This window comes from Neurospora crassa, linkage group II (genome assembly GCF_000182925.2).
Source record: "Neurospora crassa OR74A linkage group II, whole genome shotgun sequence".
NCBI classification, from domain to species: Eukaryota; Fungi; Ascomycota; class Sordariomycetes; order Sordariales; family Sordariaceae; genus Neurospora; species Neurospora crassa.
In genome coordinates, this window is record NC_026502.1 from 310,883 (window position 1) to 325,701 (window position 14,819).

General features: G+C 52.3%; 5 protein-coding genes across 5 annotated transcripts; 1 reads left to right on the forward strand and 4 right to left on the reverse strand.

Annotated features, from left to right (window-relative positions):
• Positions 1-419: 419 nt before the first annotated feature.
• Positions 420-2,678, reverse strand: NCU03541 (hypothetical protein). Its single transcript, XM_951727.3, has 3 exons — positions 2,148-2,678; positions 1,202-1,900; positions 420-1,024 (listed from the first exon to the last, which is right to left on the reverse strand). The coding sequence occupies exons 1-3, from the start codon at positions 2,281-2,283 to the stop codon at positions 747-749; spliced, it is 1,113 nt and encodes a 370-aa protein (XP_956820.3). The 5' UTR covers positions 2,284-2,678; the 3' UTR covers positions 420-746.
• NCU03540 (hypothetical protein) lies at positions 2,302-3,175 on the reverse strand (the record flags this gene model as incomplete). The annotated part of the gene is made up of 2 exons (XM_951726.1): positions 2,302-2,530; positions 2,781-3,175. 2 exons carry the CDS (start codon positions 3,173-3,175, stop codon positions 2,302-2,304), a joined length of 624 nt encoding a protein of 207 aa, XP_956819.1.
• Positions 3,176-4,557: 1,382 nt separating this feature from the next.
• un-24 (unknown-24) lies at positions 4,558-8,470 on the reverse strand. The gene is made up of 4 exons (XM_951725.3): positions 7,878-8,470; positions 7,651-7,808; positions 5,018-7,577; positions 4,558-4,954 (listed from the first exon to the last, which is right to left on the reverse strand). The coding sequence occupies exons 1-4, from the start codon at positions 7,894-7,896 to the stop codon at positions 4,902-4,904; spliced, it is 2,790 nt and encodes a 929-aa protein (XP_956818.1). The 5' UTR covers positions 7,897-8,470; the 3' UTR covers positions 4,558-4,901.
• A 236-nt stretch (positions 8,471-8,706) lies between these two features.
• NCU03538 (deoxyribonuclease tatD) lies at positions 8,707-11,033 on the forward strand. The gene is made up of 2 exons (XM_951724.3): positions 8,707-9,278; positions 9,386-11,033. Exons 1-2 carry the CDS (start codon positions 9,123-9,125, stop codon positions 10,754-10,756), a joined length of 1,527 nt encoding a protein of 508 aa, XP_956817.3. The 5' UTR covers positions 8,707-9,122; the 3' UTR covers positions 10,757-11,033.
• Positions 10,866-13,190, reverse strand: NCU03537 (CHL4 family chromosome segregation protein). The gene has a single exon (XM_951723.3). It carries the CDS (start codon positions 12,955-12,957, stop codon positions 11,164-11,166), a length of 1,794 nt encoding a protein of 597 aa, XP_956816.3. The 5' UTR covers positions 12,958-13,190; the 3' UTR covers positions 10,866-11,163.
• Between the last annotated feature and the right edge of the window lie 1,629 nt (positions 13,191-14,819).

Sequence of the window (14,819 nt, forward strand, 5' to 3'; positions counted from 1 at the left end):
CGAACCGGTGGCAGACCCCGCTCACCCCAGGTAGTCACAGCAAATGCTCCGCGTCAACCGCGCCCAGAGGTGTATCCAACAGATATAACCCCCGACACTCAGTATCATCGCCTCTCTATCTAACATATCTGCCCTGTTACCAGCTTGCTCTCGTCGTCAGTTACCACTTCTACCGGCTCTCTTTGTGGTTTTTGCTTTCTTCTTTTTCTTTTCTGTTTTCGAACCCACCCGTATACATGTATCGTAGTACCTCGAGTTCGAAGCCTGCACGTTCTACTCCTTCCAGCTCGTTATTGCGAATATTTCTTTATTTATTTACTTTTATATTTTTCTGTTTTCTGTGGAAGCAAGCTCGTACATCTCAGGCCTACAAATTCACCGCATAGAACCTTTAACCAGCCTGAAGAATGTGAGTTCCTCGCAAAGGATTCAAATCTATTCGGCTGTGCTACTATCTCGCTGTGTGGACATACCTACTTTGCAATATGGTACGCTTACTGACAATTCCACCCCATCAGCCAGACTGCCGCCCTGTGTCAAACGACCATAGAACTAGCCTTTCACCACCACGACCAACAATCCGGACGATTTCCTACCTTCCAGAATCTTGACCCTCCCCCTACCGTAACGAATATCAACCACCTTTGTCCACGTCCAAAATGCCACCCTTTATTAGTCCGTGAGCCCAGTCTTTCACCACCACAATCAACATCAGACCTTGAATCATGAATGTCCAAGGGAGACAACTAAATGCGTGGCAAGTGCTTGTTGAGAAATGCTTTCCTTGCCTGTGCTTGAACATGTGCATCGAGGGCCCGCATTTCTTCTTCCAATTGGTTTTGCACTAGGATAGGGTTCTGAACATTGTCGACTGGTCCTTGGGCTTCGATTTGGGCTTGAAGCATTTGGACGTGACAACACCTCCGGAGCGACGCCAGCCGTTCCCTCTCTTTGCTCCATCGCTCCGGGGTATAAGGGACTGCAGTACTGCAAAGCGCTTTAAAGTATTCATACCGGATCGGGCCTGTTTTACAGAATCCAACATCAGCCCCAAAAAGGTTCAACCAAAGAAACAGTTCGACGGAACAACACAGATAAGAACGGGACGTTCCTTCAAAAGTAAATAGTTGCCCAAGTCAAGTTCTGTCCTCGACCCAAAGCCAAAATAGCAAGAAAAGGCAGGCAGGAGGTAAGTACTTACTCCAATAATCAGCAGTAAGCCACCTTGTCCATTGCGGACAACATATCACTTCCACGTTGTGCGCAACCTCCAACGCGCCCGCTTTATAGTTCTGATACGACCTCGCTATCTCCTCACCTGGGTACTCTCCTTGCGGCCACATATGCACGGGCGGGAACCTGTTATCTTGGTCATCCCGGTATTCGTTCACTACCACCTGGAATACAACTCGGTATTTTCCCTGTTTGCACGGGAACCTCACGTGGTGAAAGACGAAATACAAATCATTCTCGTTTATGGAAAGAAGGCCGTATTTGGAGGAACTGAGCGTTTGTACTATCCATAGCGGGCCGCGAGAGGCGCGCTTGCCAAACGGGGTGCGGTGCGTCGAGGTGTCGGTGATAATGTCTGCATCAACAATGGTGTCTTGATTGACAACAGTATCTTGCTCAATAACTGGGGCCTCGTCTTTGTGGTTAACATTGTCTCCGTCTTCGTGGTTCATGGTACCTTTGTCCGCATCTTGATCTACTGAGTTCCTCTCAGACGGGGGCGCAGGCCTCGCGGAGTTGTTTCTTTCCACGGTTATGTCCGCTTTGATGGTTGTAACGGCTTTGCTTTTGGCGTTGTAATGATGGATGTATTGTTTCTGCTGAACAGGTTCCGACTGGACAGTAACTGGCTGCCTGGTGACTGGATGGAACAGGGGGAGAATTTTCCCTAAGAGAAGGTCAGTCAGGCCCCAAAACATCTTGCATGAGAATTTGTGTCTCGTTTATGTTTGATTGAGTGTGGTCTGTGTCCGCAGAAGGCACTGGGGGGCAGGGAGAAAGAAGTAGTATGAGGCAGTATCCAAGTAGGCCTTGGTTCTTTTCGGTCTCTCCACTGGCAAGGATAGAGAAACAAGACAGGGACAGAGGCAGCCGGATCGGAATCGGATATGGTGCCATTTCCAGGGGCACATTACCTTCTTTATCTAGGTAGTTGCCTCTGTCATCCATGTGGTGTATCACATGCCCGTCTTTATCCACCTGCTCTACCGACTTCATCACCACCTCCTTCGGTTGCTGTTCTTCCTCGTCTTCAACGTGAAAAACCTTCATGTTCACTACGGTGTTCCCCTAGAGCGCCGGGTCTGGTCGTGGGTTGACGGCAATAACAGCAGCATACTCGATCAGCCCACCGGAGACGGCTCTAGGCTGGGGTGAGACGATGAGTCTAGCAGCGACGGGGCGGCCATCTAGGCCTCGTATCATGGGTTGAGGGAAGCGTTTCCGGATTTCGTGAGGTATGTGGTCACTGTGGGCGTCGTACCATTGAGATGTGGTGAAGTCGCTCATCTTGAGGGTACTTTTGTGGTGATGAAGGCACTGCTGTGTGGGTGATGAAATTTAGGGGAACGTATGAAGTAGTGGATACTGTGATGATAATAGCTAGTTTAATCAATGATAGTGACCATGTAGAGCCGAGGGAATTATCGATGATGCCGTCAAGCAACTATGCAGTGAAGAGAGGGCGCTCTAATTGTTCAAAGACTTTTCGTGGAACAAGCGATTTAACAAAGAGAACAAAAATATCTGATTTCTGATTCCAAAAGCACCTTCCGAGGGTAGCTGTCTGTCTGTCATGCCTTCCAGAGTTAAGACGACAATGACTCATGCTGATGACAATTCCTGGAACATCAATATGAAACAGGCGGTTCCTTCCAAAATTAGTGTTCCTTCTTTCCGCAGGTAACAAATGGAAAATACGGAAGTACTTAGTTACCTGGCCAGTCCATCTGGCCCAGCCTTGTTCCTCCCTATTGCTCCCTATCTCCCGAGTAACATCCATTTTCTGCTCATTCTGCCTCTTCGTCCATCGCGTCTTGTCCGTCCTACTTCGTCTTCCCCACCCTGTGTTTCTCTCCTGAATGCGATGACGCACTCCTTCGATACCACTTTCACGTCGGATGGGCAGACTCAATACAGGTGATTCGAGTTTCTGTTGAGACATCGAGTTACGGCGCGTAAGCCGGTTGGTTAGATGTTACATGCAACATCCCCCTTTCGATATCATAGACCGGGCATTATGCTGCAGGCCGTAACGCCTGTTCATCACCAACCAAGGTGGGTAGTTTTTGGCTGAGAGAAGTATACAGGCTGTGTTCAACATCACGCGCCAGATGGCGAAGGGAAGATGGTGTGCACCGAACATTGAGCGCTCTGAAGTAATAGAAGACGATGCGTGCGATAGCGTCCGGATTTCCTGCTTAGAGGTAGCCTTAAACTCCTTCTTGCTGGCCAACATAGCGATGGCCTCGTTCTACGTACAGGTCACGGTCTTTCCACCCTAGACATCGAGGTCCGGGGGGAGTCTGGTGCCAAGGGGGCACAACAACATGTACAGTTCGATACGCATCGCTTTACATAGGGGTGGCCCTTCCAATACAGTAATCTCATGAAGAATGTATTGGGAGGACGTCGACCGAGGATTACCGGGAATTCCTCCCATGAAGAGGACCTGGAACTTCGAACTTTTAGAAGATTAGAAATCGACAGAGCTTCCGAACCGCTATCCTACCATTCCAGGTTTCCTTCCAATTCATATCTGAGCGAGTGTCCTGAGGTGTATGAGGGGAGGCTATCGAAATCCTGAGCGTTCAACTGAGCCTTCTACACAAAACGCTGACAAAAAGTGCAATAGCAGGTACATCTTACCAGGGTAGGTAGGTAAATATACCACTTCCACGGATTGGGCTTTGGATAATAATAGCAGTTTGTTTCGAGGAACGCCTTGACTGCCATGCCCACCCCAGGCCTTTTCATCGTAGTCAGAGGACAATCACTTAAATCGAATCAACACAACGAAGTTATGCGCTTGGAAAAGTTAACATAAAATGACCGATTCATGACGGTACGGTAGTACCAAAAGAACCCCCTCATTGTATAGTCTTTGCTTGGGTGTACGTGCGAACTCGAGGGTTGACGGGAATTAATCGATATTGAGTCCCCAAAATTCGACAACGCCGGGCGTGCTGTACAAAAAGCACTCGGTACTTGAGCTTGAAATTTGTAGTTGGGCTAGGGTGTGAAGCTGGCTTGAATTTCATCGTAGGTAAGTGGACAATGGCATATTTCATGTACTTGAAAGGTTCCTTCACTCGTCTATCGTTCCTCAAAGATGCGAGCTGTGCATTCCCTTCCAGCAATGACTTAAACTCTGGTAGAAACCACACACCTACGCTATATGCCGCTGATGGTTCCTCACAGAGACGCCACGTAACAGGAACTCACGATCAAGGCTGCTAACAAGTAAAGGCTGCATGATGAATCAAGAGTATCAACAGAATACCTCTATTGATCGAGCCTTTCACTCACATCTGAATCATCTTCTTTCTCCAGGCCATAACCACCTTCCCATTGTCACATTGCAGCTACTCATTTCTCGATATTCCTTTGTTTTTCCCCACTATTTTGTTTTCTGTATCTAACAAAGTTGAGAAAGCGCGCTTATGGGTATTGTTGATTTGTTTATGGAACAAAAAGAAAACACCCAAATGATATATCCCAACCACAGAAACCAACCAAAGTTAAATCAATACAAGAAGCCCTATCCATGCTGCTGACTGAAGACAAAACCCATCATTAACTCTGAACAAATCACACCGTACCTTGTCATAACACTGCACATTTTTGACCATAAGCTTCATATACCCCACCGGACAGACAAGGGTGCGGGCTTAACCGCTGCACATCTCGCAGGAGGAGGGGTCGGCACCGGGATTCCAGGCGCCTGTTATTTGATGTGGTTAGTGTGTGTCTCAAGGTCTGGTAGGGGCTAAGTCTTGTCACTTACAAGCAGCAACTTGTTGCTCAGAAAGTGGAGCATTAGAGTAGATATTCTCGTCCCTCTCCTGGCTATCTTCGTCCACGTCCTCATTCTGGCCCTCCTTTCTCTCCAGCAGCGGTGAGCCAATGTCCTCGGTCTTAACAATCGGGTCAGTGGCCAGAGCCTTGGGGCTCTCAGGCTCGGGCAAATCGGCCTTGAAACCGGCACTCTTGGCGGGCGAGACAAGTGGACGGGGCCTGTTGTCACTCTGTACAAGAGTTTCAGGAACCTCAGTGGGAGGAGGTGTGCTGGCGGGTGTGGGAACATCCCTGGTGCCGATGGGTGTGCTAGTGCCACTAACACCAGTCTGGGCATACGGGCGGGGGCCCGAAGTGTTCTCCCTCAACACGATAGACGTATAAGTGCCAGCGGGAGGGGAGCGCTTCTTAAGACCCGAGTGGGCTGGGGCCACTCGGTCATCCGTGGCCCTGAGAGCCTCCTGGTCTACAGTGAACTGGATGGGCTGAGCAGCAGCCTGCGTACGGAGGTAGTACATGCCGGTCTTGAGACCCATCTTCCAGCCGGCGAAATGCATGCTGGTAATCTTGCCCATGGTGGGTTCGCGCATGTGAATGTTGAGGGACTGGGACTGATCAATGAAGGCACCACGATCGGCAGCCATCTTGACAATGGTACGCTGAGAAATCTCCCAGACGGTCTTATAGAGAGCCTTGATGTCATTGGGAATGCTTTGGATGTTCTGGATAGAACCGCCCTCAGCAATGATGCGGTTCTTCATGGCATCAGACCAAAGGCCCATCTCCACAAGATCCCTGAGAAGCCAGGGGTTGACGACCTGGAACTCGCCGGCGAGCACACGTCGTTGGTAGATGTTAGAGGTGTAAGGCTCGAAGCACTCGTTGTTGCCAAGAATCTGAGAAGTGGAAGCAGTGGGCATAGGAGCAAGCAGCAGACTGTTGCGAACACCGTACTTCTTGATGTCCGCCTTGAGAGCAGTCCAGTCCCAGAGGTTGGTAGGGGTGACGTTCCACATGTCGTATTGGAGGATTCCTTGGGAGACGGGTGAGCCTTCGTAGGTGGCGTACGGGCCCTGCTCCTTGGCGAGCTGGCAAGAGGCAGTAAGAGCGGCGTGGTAGATGGTCTCGAAAATCTGGATGTTGAGCTTGCTAGCCGCGTCAGAATCGAAGGGCATGCGGAGAGCCAAGAAAGCATCAGCAAGACCCTGAACACCGACACCAATGGGACGGTGACGCATGTTGCTGTTGTGGGCCTCCTTAACGGGGTAGTGGTTGATGTCAATGATCTTGTTGAGGTTGCGGACGACGACTTGAGTGACCTCGTGCAGCTTCTTGAAGTCGTAAGAGGCATTCTCGTAGTCGATAAAGGCGGAAAGGGCGAGAGAGGCAAGGTTGCAAACGGCAACCTCATCCGGAGCAGAGTACTCGATAATCTCAGTGCACAGGTTGGAGCTGCGGATGGTACCCAGGTTCTTCTGGTTACTCTTGCGGTTGCAGGCATCCTTGTAGAGCATGAAGGGGTTGCCCGTCTCAGTCTGGGCCTCGAGGATGGCATACCAAAGCTTCTGGGCCTTGACGGTCTTGCGACCCTTGCCTTCCTTTTCGTACTTTTCGTACAGAGCTTCGAACTCGTCACCGTAAACGTCGGCAAGGCCAGGGCACTCGTGAGGGCACATGAGAGTCCACTGGCCGTTCTGCTCAACACGCTTCATGAAAAGATCGGGGATCCAGAGGGCAAGGAAGAGATCGCGAGCGCGCACCTCTTCCTTACCGTGGTTCTTGCGGAGGTCAAGGAACTCGAAGACATCGGCGTGCCAAGGCTCGAGGTAGATGGCGAAAGCACCAGGACGCTTGTTGCCACCCTGGTCAACGTAGCGGGCGGTGTTGTTGAAGACACGGAGCATGGGAACGATACCGTTGGATGTGCCGTTGGTACCAGCGATGTAGGAGCCAGTGGCACGAATGCGGTGGATGTTGAGACCGATACCGCCAGCCATCTTAGAGATCATGGCGCAGGTCTTGAGGGTATCGTAGATGCCCTCGATACTGTCTTCCTTCATGTCGACCAGGAAGCACGAAGAGAGCTGGGGCTGGGGAGTACCGGCGTTGAAGAGGGTGGGAGAAGCGTGGGTGAAGGTCTTGAGGGACATGAGGTTGTAAGTCTCAATGACCCGCTCAACGTCGTCTCCCCAGATACCGACAGCAACACGCATGATCATGTGCTGGGGACGCTCAGCAATCTGGCCATCGAGCTTAAGAAGGTATGATCGTTCGAGGGTCTTGAAGCCGAAGTATTGGTAGTTGAAGTCACGGTCGTAGACAATTGCCGAGTCGAACTCGTCCTTGTGGCGCATGACACACTCGTATACGTCCTTGGCGATCATGGGGGAGTGCTTTCCGGTCCTGGGGTTGACATAGTTGTACAGCTCGCTGATAACGAGCGACCATTGCTTCTTGGTCTGCTTGTGGAGGTTGGACACGGCGATACGGGCGGCGAGGATGGCATAGTCGGGGTGGGTGACGGTCATGTAGGCGGCAGTCTCGGCAGCCTAGGGAAAGATTATGTGTTAGCTCGTGATTTATAATCGGTACAAGGAGAGGGACTGGGGAGAAGGTGCTTACCAGATCGTCTAGTTGTGCTGTGGTGACGCCACCGTAGACGCCAGAGATGACCTTTTGTGTAATGGCTACAGGATCAACATGGTTCATGTCGAGGCCATAACAGAGCCTCGAAACACGAGCTGTGATCTTGTCGAACTGGACGCGCTCCTGGCGGCCATCTATGAGGAGAGAGTTAGCATTGGGCGTGATGATGGTATTGGGGTAGGAAGGGAGAGTCGTGAACATACCGCGCTTCTTGACATACATAATGTCTGATGTGTGGGGGAGAAGGTGAAGAAGAGGGAACAAGAACAAGTACAGTTATTGACAACCAAAATGGAGGGGACAAAACAGAAGAACACGAAAACTTGAAGTGCTGCTGCTGCTGCTGGGCCGTAGACAGGATTCGACTACGCTGACAAATGGCACGAGCAGGAAGACGACTAACACCAAGATAGGCCCAAGCAATCTCGAAGTTGTCTTGGGGGAAATTGGGTATAGGATGGAGGAGAAGGAGGAGAGGGAAGGACAGTAACTTGAAGTAGTCACAGTCACGGAAGAGACGGGAGAGAAGGGGAAGGGAGAGAACGAAGAGACGGATCGAAGGAGAAGGCAGCGAGAAGGATGGTTTTTCGAGATTGGCGCGTCCACTCTTTTCTAGCGCTCGTCTTGGACTGGAAACTGCCAGTGCCAATGCGGGACCTCTATGGGTCGGCCGTCAAAAGCGCGTCACCCACGGCAGTGTGCACTGCAGTAGCAGTATGTGTGCATTTTGGAGTACTGGGAGCACAAGGACGCGTCTCACTGCGGGCTGCTACAGTTTTTGTTCTTTTGGAGCGCGTTGTAGCCCGGGGCTGGAGGGGAGGGGCTCCACCAAAAGTCTCCTCGTCCCCCCCTCCCCTGGCCCGATGTTAAACAAAACACTGCAGCTGCCACCCCACCTTTTAACAGCGCTAGCACCACTTTACACGTCCAGAACGACGCGTCTGTAAATTACATCATCGCAAGCAATGCGGAATTGTGAATTACCGTGAACATTACTCTTTGCCTTTTGCCTTTTCAAGTTGAGACAAAATTCACAGATATTCACAGCGCCGTGTCACCCATTTGTTTACATCGCGCCCTGCTGCCTGACAGTCTGACACTAGCAAAATCCCAGACCCGCGCGGATCCGTAACTCCAGCCATCGGCACCTTGAATCCGCCCAAAAACACGGTGCTTAAGTAATCATGGATGGGCGCCCTGCAGCGACTCAGCGGATGAGCTGCAGCGAGCCAAGCATGGCCCCTGTCAGGTCCCAATCCAATGTTCAAGCTTAAACCTCTCTCCATCAGCCAAACAAGTCACTGGAGTAGGAGACGACATCATACTGTCCTGTTCATCTCGTCCGATGACTTGAGAAAGGAAACGTGCGCTTTACAGGGTTCAAAGGTTTCAGTTTGAGCGTTTAAATTGCAAGAGAAGACACAAGATCCAGGGTTTGACCAAACTTTATGTCGATGAGATTGAGTGTCTCACGACCAAGTCTGCACATCCTCGCAAGACCACCAATCTTGAGCAGCCGTAACTGCAACATCACAGCACCATTGACAACCATGGCGTCCAACTCTACCCTTGCGGGCAATGGTTATAAGCCCAGATATATCGATGTAAGTCACTCGGTCACCAAATAATGTTTGCTTCGGTGATCATCAACATCAAAAGAAATACATGTCCATCAAAACACCCACTAACTGACATCAATGTGACACAAAAGATCGGAATCAACCTCGCCGACCCCATCTTCCGCGGCCACTACCACGGCAAGCCGCGCCACCCCGATGACCTCGCCGGCGTCGTCCAGCGCGCCATCGACGTAGGCTGTACCAAGCTCATCGTCACCGGCTCCAGCTTCAAGTCCTCGCGCGACGCCCTCAAGATCGCCCAACAGTTCCCTCACCACGTCTACACAACAGCCGGCATCCACCCCTGTTCGTCCTCCATCTTTTCCACCTCGCACCACATGCACCATGACGAATCCGGCTCCGAGTCTGAACAATCTCCTGCTGCCCCAGAAACAGAAACAGCAGCCGACTCGGCCTCCACCCCGATCCCCATCTGCGCCGACCCCGACCCTGACGCCCCACAACCCGAAGACCCTTCTCTAATCGACCACGTCCGCACCCCACAACTCATCGCCTCCCTCTCGGACCTCATCGACTCCAACCGTTCTCCAAAGGGGGGACTCATTGCCTTTGGCGAGTTCGGCCTCGACTACGACCGCCTCCACTACTGCTCGCGCACCATCCAACTACATTCCTTCCGGGCCCAACTTTCTCTCGCCGCCTCTCTCACCCCGCAACTACCCCTTTTCCTACACTCGCGCGCCGCCCACCGGGACTTTGTCGACTGTCTCAAGGAAGCCTTTGGTCCGAACCTCGAGCGACTAGAAAAGGGCGGGGTGGTGCATTCCTTCACTGGCACGCTGGAAGAGATGCAAGAGCTTATGGATTTGGGACTCTTTATTGGTGTGAACGGGTGTAGTTTCAAGACGGATGAAAACTGTGCGGTTGTCAAGCAGATTAGGTTGGACAGAATCATGTTGGAGACGGATGGGCCGTGGTGTGAGGTCCGGGGCGGACATGAGGGGTGGAAGTACTTGGTGAAGTATCATGCGAGGGAGAGGGAGGTTAGGGAGAAGGCTGAAGAAGAGGCGAGGAAAAAGAAGGAGGAAGAAGAGGAAGCAGCAAAGGCCCTCGCAGACGTTTCTATCAATGGTAATGGGACTGAAGTGGAAGTCGGGAACGGCGGTACCCCGGACATCAGCGGGACCTCCACACCCAACAACCCCAGTGGCCAACAACAACAACAGCCGGGTCAAAAACGCGAACGGCGCAAGAAGCAACCCCAGCCGCCTCCACAGCCAAAGAAGAACAAGAACGCAAAGAAAGAATCGGACGTGCCTGAGCGGTTCAAGGTCGTCAAGAAGGAGAAATGGGAAGAAGGGGCTATGGTCAAGGGTCGCAATGAGCCGTGCACGATTGAGCGGATTGCGATTATTGTGGCGGAGATCAAGGGCATCTCGGTGGAGGAGGTATGCGAGGCTGCTTGGAGGAATACTGTCAAGGTGTTCGGGTTGGAGGAGTGAGTGAGAGGATGGAGACGACATGAAGAGATTGGGGAGAAACTACTGTAAAAGGTAGAAGGTAAAGGAGTTGGGGCGTTGTTTTCGAGTTAGGTATATCAATCTGATGAATGCCCGAAAAGAAGGTCATATTTCGACGATAAACCTATCATGATTTGAAATGGCAGGTAACCATGTCCCTAGTTGATAAAAAAAAAAAAAAACCGTACAATACCATAGACGCTGCCTCCCACTTTGCGGATGCTAGTTCTGTAATGAAGGACAGGATGCTATTCCCAACGCCAAACGCCACTTGCTACTGCTACTGTACCCGGACACATGATGTAGTATAACATAAACCCCCTTTTCATAACCCTAACCCTCCTTTTACCTAGACTCCGTCCTCAGTCTTCCCCTCCTCCTCTCTTACCTCAAAGTCCACTCCCCTTATTCCCCCTAATCCTCCCCTCCCTAACCTTTCCAACAGTAACGCCCTCTTCCCCAGTCAACCACCCCGGCATTCTCTCTCCATCCACAATTCCCGCCTCAACCAGCTGTCTGATGCCCGCAAAAACGTGCGAGCCGTGGAAGGTTAGTTTGACGTTTGGTCGCCATTCCTCTCTTTCTTTCCCGGCCGCTTCTGCTGCTGTGCCATTAGAGCTACTGGACCCAGACCTCCTATCACCGGGGGTATCTTTGTCTCGTTCTTTGTCTCTTTCTCTGTCTCGTTCGTTTTCTCTTCCTCTTTCTTTTTCTCTGTCCCTGTCCCTGTCTCTTTCTCTTTCTCTGTCTCTTTCTCGGGACGACGAAGAGGAAGAAGAAGATGATGATGATGAAGAAGAGGAAGAAGAATGGGTGGAAGAAGAAGGAAACTCGTCTTCGAGAATGATATCCACCCTCTCCACACCTTTCCCGTCTCCCACGCGTGCAGTCTCGGCGAACCTCGCTTTCGCCACTAGCTTTCTCCTTTTCTGTTCTCTCTCTTCCCTCTTTGCGCCAGCCGACAACGACGGCGGGTCCAACCTCTTCTTCTTTCTCCCAGCAGCTGAATTATGTTCCTCCTTGTCACCCTCCCCCTCCTCCTCTTCAGAAAGCGGAGGCGAAGGAAGCACCGTATCAAGCGGCGTCTCCCTGTTGCCTCTTTTCCCCTTTCCCTTGTCGCGCATCTCATCAGCGTAGATACTCCAACCCCCGCCCGCTGCTCCTTGCCTGGTATTTGCGCCGCCGCGGCGGTCCAGAAGCTCGTTGAGGTTGCGCGTCGCTAAGCTGGTTGGCTTCAAGCAGAAGCGTTGGCGGGGACGGGACAAAGCGGCGGGGATGCCAACTAGCAGCAAGTGCTGGAGGGATTTGGCTTCGCCGGCTGTGGTGTTGATCCCTGTCGTCTTTGTGGCTGCCGAGGAAGGGCCGGCGGCAGGGGCGGAGCCGGAGAGGAGTTGGGGTTTGGAGATGTAGATGTAGGGAGAGGCGTCGGGAAAGGCAATGTAGACGGTGCGGGAGGTGTCAAAGGTGGTTGTTGCTGCTTTACGGCTGGTTTTGGAGGAGCCGGACTGGAGACCGAGGCTGGTGTTGTAAGGGGAGTCGAGGATGAAAATGCGCAGGATCGACAGAGGTAAAGTCCGGTGGCGGTCAAAGTTGTAATGCGCCTTGACGTCCGGCGGTACCTGGGCTTGGAGGTTCTTGAGAAACGTAGAAGGGTGAAACCGCGGGATAACGAGCGATTCTTTGTCGACTTCCGGCTGTTGGTCCTCCTCTTCTTCGTTCGTGGATAATGGTTTCAAGGGCATAATGCGATATGCTGCCCACTTCTGTGACGTGGGGTGATCATAAAGGTACTGAATATCTGCCATAGCAAGCTGATACAGCGTCAGACCATGGCGCCAATCCCCCTCCATAATCCTGTCAATCACCTCCCGCTTAGATCCCTTGCGCGATTGTAAAGTTGTGTAGAGCTCCTGCAATGCTTCGAGCGAGCGCGCGGGTGGGTGGAAGTCGTCAGCATATTCATCTTCGTCATCGTCTTCGTCGTCGTCGTACTCGGAGGAGGAGGGTGGGCGGAGGTAGGGAGCCGCTAGGGCGAGATTGCGCTCGTCGAGCCAGTCGAGTGCGAGGGTGAGGAGTGAAGCGCGCGACAGCCGATTGAGGATCTTGAAGACGGCTGGGTTGGAGGGGTCAACGCGTAAGGAGGACGGCAGTCGCGCGGTGGTGGGGATGGAAATGGGCGCCATTCTGCGATTGGGTTGGGGTTCATGGATTGATGGCCCCCTCCTCCCTCCTCGTTGCGTTTGTTGTTTACTGAGTAGTTTGTGTGGATGTCGCGTGTTTGGGTTCGGATGGCCTCGCTTAGATTGAATGGTCGGGGTCCGTGGCTTGGCAGTTCGCGGGCGCTGGTGGATTTGTGGACCGGGCTTGGCCGACCGGGACGGGTTGTCGAGTTCGGGATGGACTCGATGTGACCGTGTTGGCCCACATGTGCCGTGCTGAAGCGTCTCCGGATCGACGCCGGTCAACAAAGCCGCAGCATCGGCTGGCCCGTGCGCTCAACGTCCGAGATCCAGGTACGTACCCCCGGCTAGTGGGGACTCCCACCACATACTGCATAGCATGTATCACAGCACTGTATCCCGCCGGAGACCCGCCGAGTCCGCTTTCATCGCCGTTCTCATCCCATCTCCAATTCTCGCCTTCATCGTCCCCCCTTCGATTTCAGTTGCTGGCAACTGGCAGCTGGCAGCAAGCTGTCTGGTAGTTCCTTGTTAGGGTTGACACTCCGCCACGCGTCTCGACCACCATAGCCAGGGCCAGCCAAGAATACACGGTACAAGCCGTCGCGAAAATGTCATTGACTCTTCAAGATCATCTCACCTTTTGGCCTCCATGGCCGGTTATCTAACATCTACTCATGAATTGCTCTCCACGCCCGGCCAACCGTTCGCTTCGCTAAGACGCCGGAATAGGATTGGAATCGGCATGAAGCCTCAGCTTTGTTGTTCCTTTGTCCTCCTCCTCCTCCTCCGGCTCGATGGAGCTTCCAGCGCCGGTGATGCCCGCTTGTGCCTGTTCCTCATAAAACCCTGAAACAGGAGCTGGAATAACGGCAACTCCACAGCAATCGTCGATCGCTTGGAAGTCTCTGATCCAAAGTTTATCTCGGGCGCAGTGCCAAGTCTGGTCAAGCAAAAGAGGTCTGACCTATAGAATGCCGCCGATTGCGGACTGTGATTTTCACTGTTTAAGCCGGATGCCGGTCACCGACGTCAACGACAGCGAGTTTGTGATCTCATACACTACCTACGATGTAAGTACAGTAGGAAGAGGAGGGACGATAGGATTGTCTGTTTTCGTTGCTGATAAATCGGACCCTTTTGATGTTACAGCGGTCAAGGCAGTCTTACTGCGATTACTGATACCGCTTACCGGCTATGCATGTTGGCATTGAATTCAATCGAACCATCAAGGGATCCTTTTGTGCTTTTGTGAGTTAGCTCTGGGCAGCATCGTCAGGGTTCACGACGTCCCTCATTGGATTATTAATACAGGCCTGACATGTGAATGGTCCGCCCTTCAGAAGGCCCGTGGGAAATCGGAGGCTCTCACTCGCCAATTCGTCCTAATGCATCGTCGTGCAGATCTGGGGTGTCATTGTTCGTGGGAACGGCCTCTTTTCTTCTTCAGGGCCTGTCACGGTGTGCTAGGGGCACAATGGAGCATCAGAAGAACACATAGCATGGGGAAGCCTTAAGAAGAAGAAACCCCTCCTGGCGGGGCGGGACCTGAGTTCGGATCTTGATCTGTTTTGGATCCGAGAGGAAGACGCTTGTGCGGTCAAGGGGTTAAGACGATTACTAACCAAAGTGATGCAGCGAGACGAAGGGTTGGACACGAGGGAATTACATATGTAGAAGAACACGACCGAAACGATGGCCCGGCAAGGTTATAACGACCGAATGATAGGCATTACTGGCGTCGAAGTTGGTGAAAGAAGAGGTCAACATTTCTTTGTTGCCTCGGAGTTAACATCTCATTCGGTCGTGCGGCGCAACTGAAAGGGGAAGCACCGAGACCTTGAACCTAGTGCACCGTTGGCGAA

Bases quoted from the DNA above. Each gene is read 5' to 3' on its own strand.
- NCU03537 (XM_951723.3), bottom strand. From the start codon at position 12,957: ATGGCGCCCATTTCCATCCCCACCACCGCGCGACTGCCGTCCTCCTTA.
- NCU03541 (XM_951727.3), bottom strand. From the start codon at position 2,283: ATGAAGGTTTTTCACGTTGAAGACGAGGAAGAACAGCAACCGAAGGAG. The intron at 1,901-2,147 runs GTAATGTGCCCC...ACCTTCTCTTAG, and splicing joins CAACTACCTAGATAAAGAAG to GGAAAATTCTCCCCCTGTTC. The intron at 1,025-1,201 runs GTAAGTACTTAC...TCTGTAAAACAG, and splicing joins GCTTACTGCTGATTATTGGA to GCCCGATCCGGTATGAATAC.
- NCU03538 (XM_951724.3), top strand. From the start codon at position 9,123: ATGTCGATGAGATTGAGTGTCTCACGACCAAGTCTGCACATCCTCGCA. The intron at 9,279-9,385 runs GTAAGTCACTCG...GTGACACAAAAG, and splicing joins ATAAGCCCAGATATATCGAT to ATCGGAATCAACCTCGCCGA.
- un-24 (XM_951725.3), bottom strand. The intron at 7,578-7,650 runs GTAAGCACCTTC...ATCTTTCCCTAG, and splicing joins CAGCACAACTAGACGATCTG to GCTGCCGAGACTGCCGCCTA. The intron at 4,955-5,017 runs GTAAGTGACAAG...ATCAAATAACAG, and splicing joins TGAGCAACAAGTTGCTGCTT to GCGCCTGGAATCCCGGTGCC.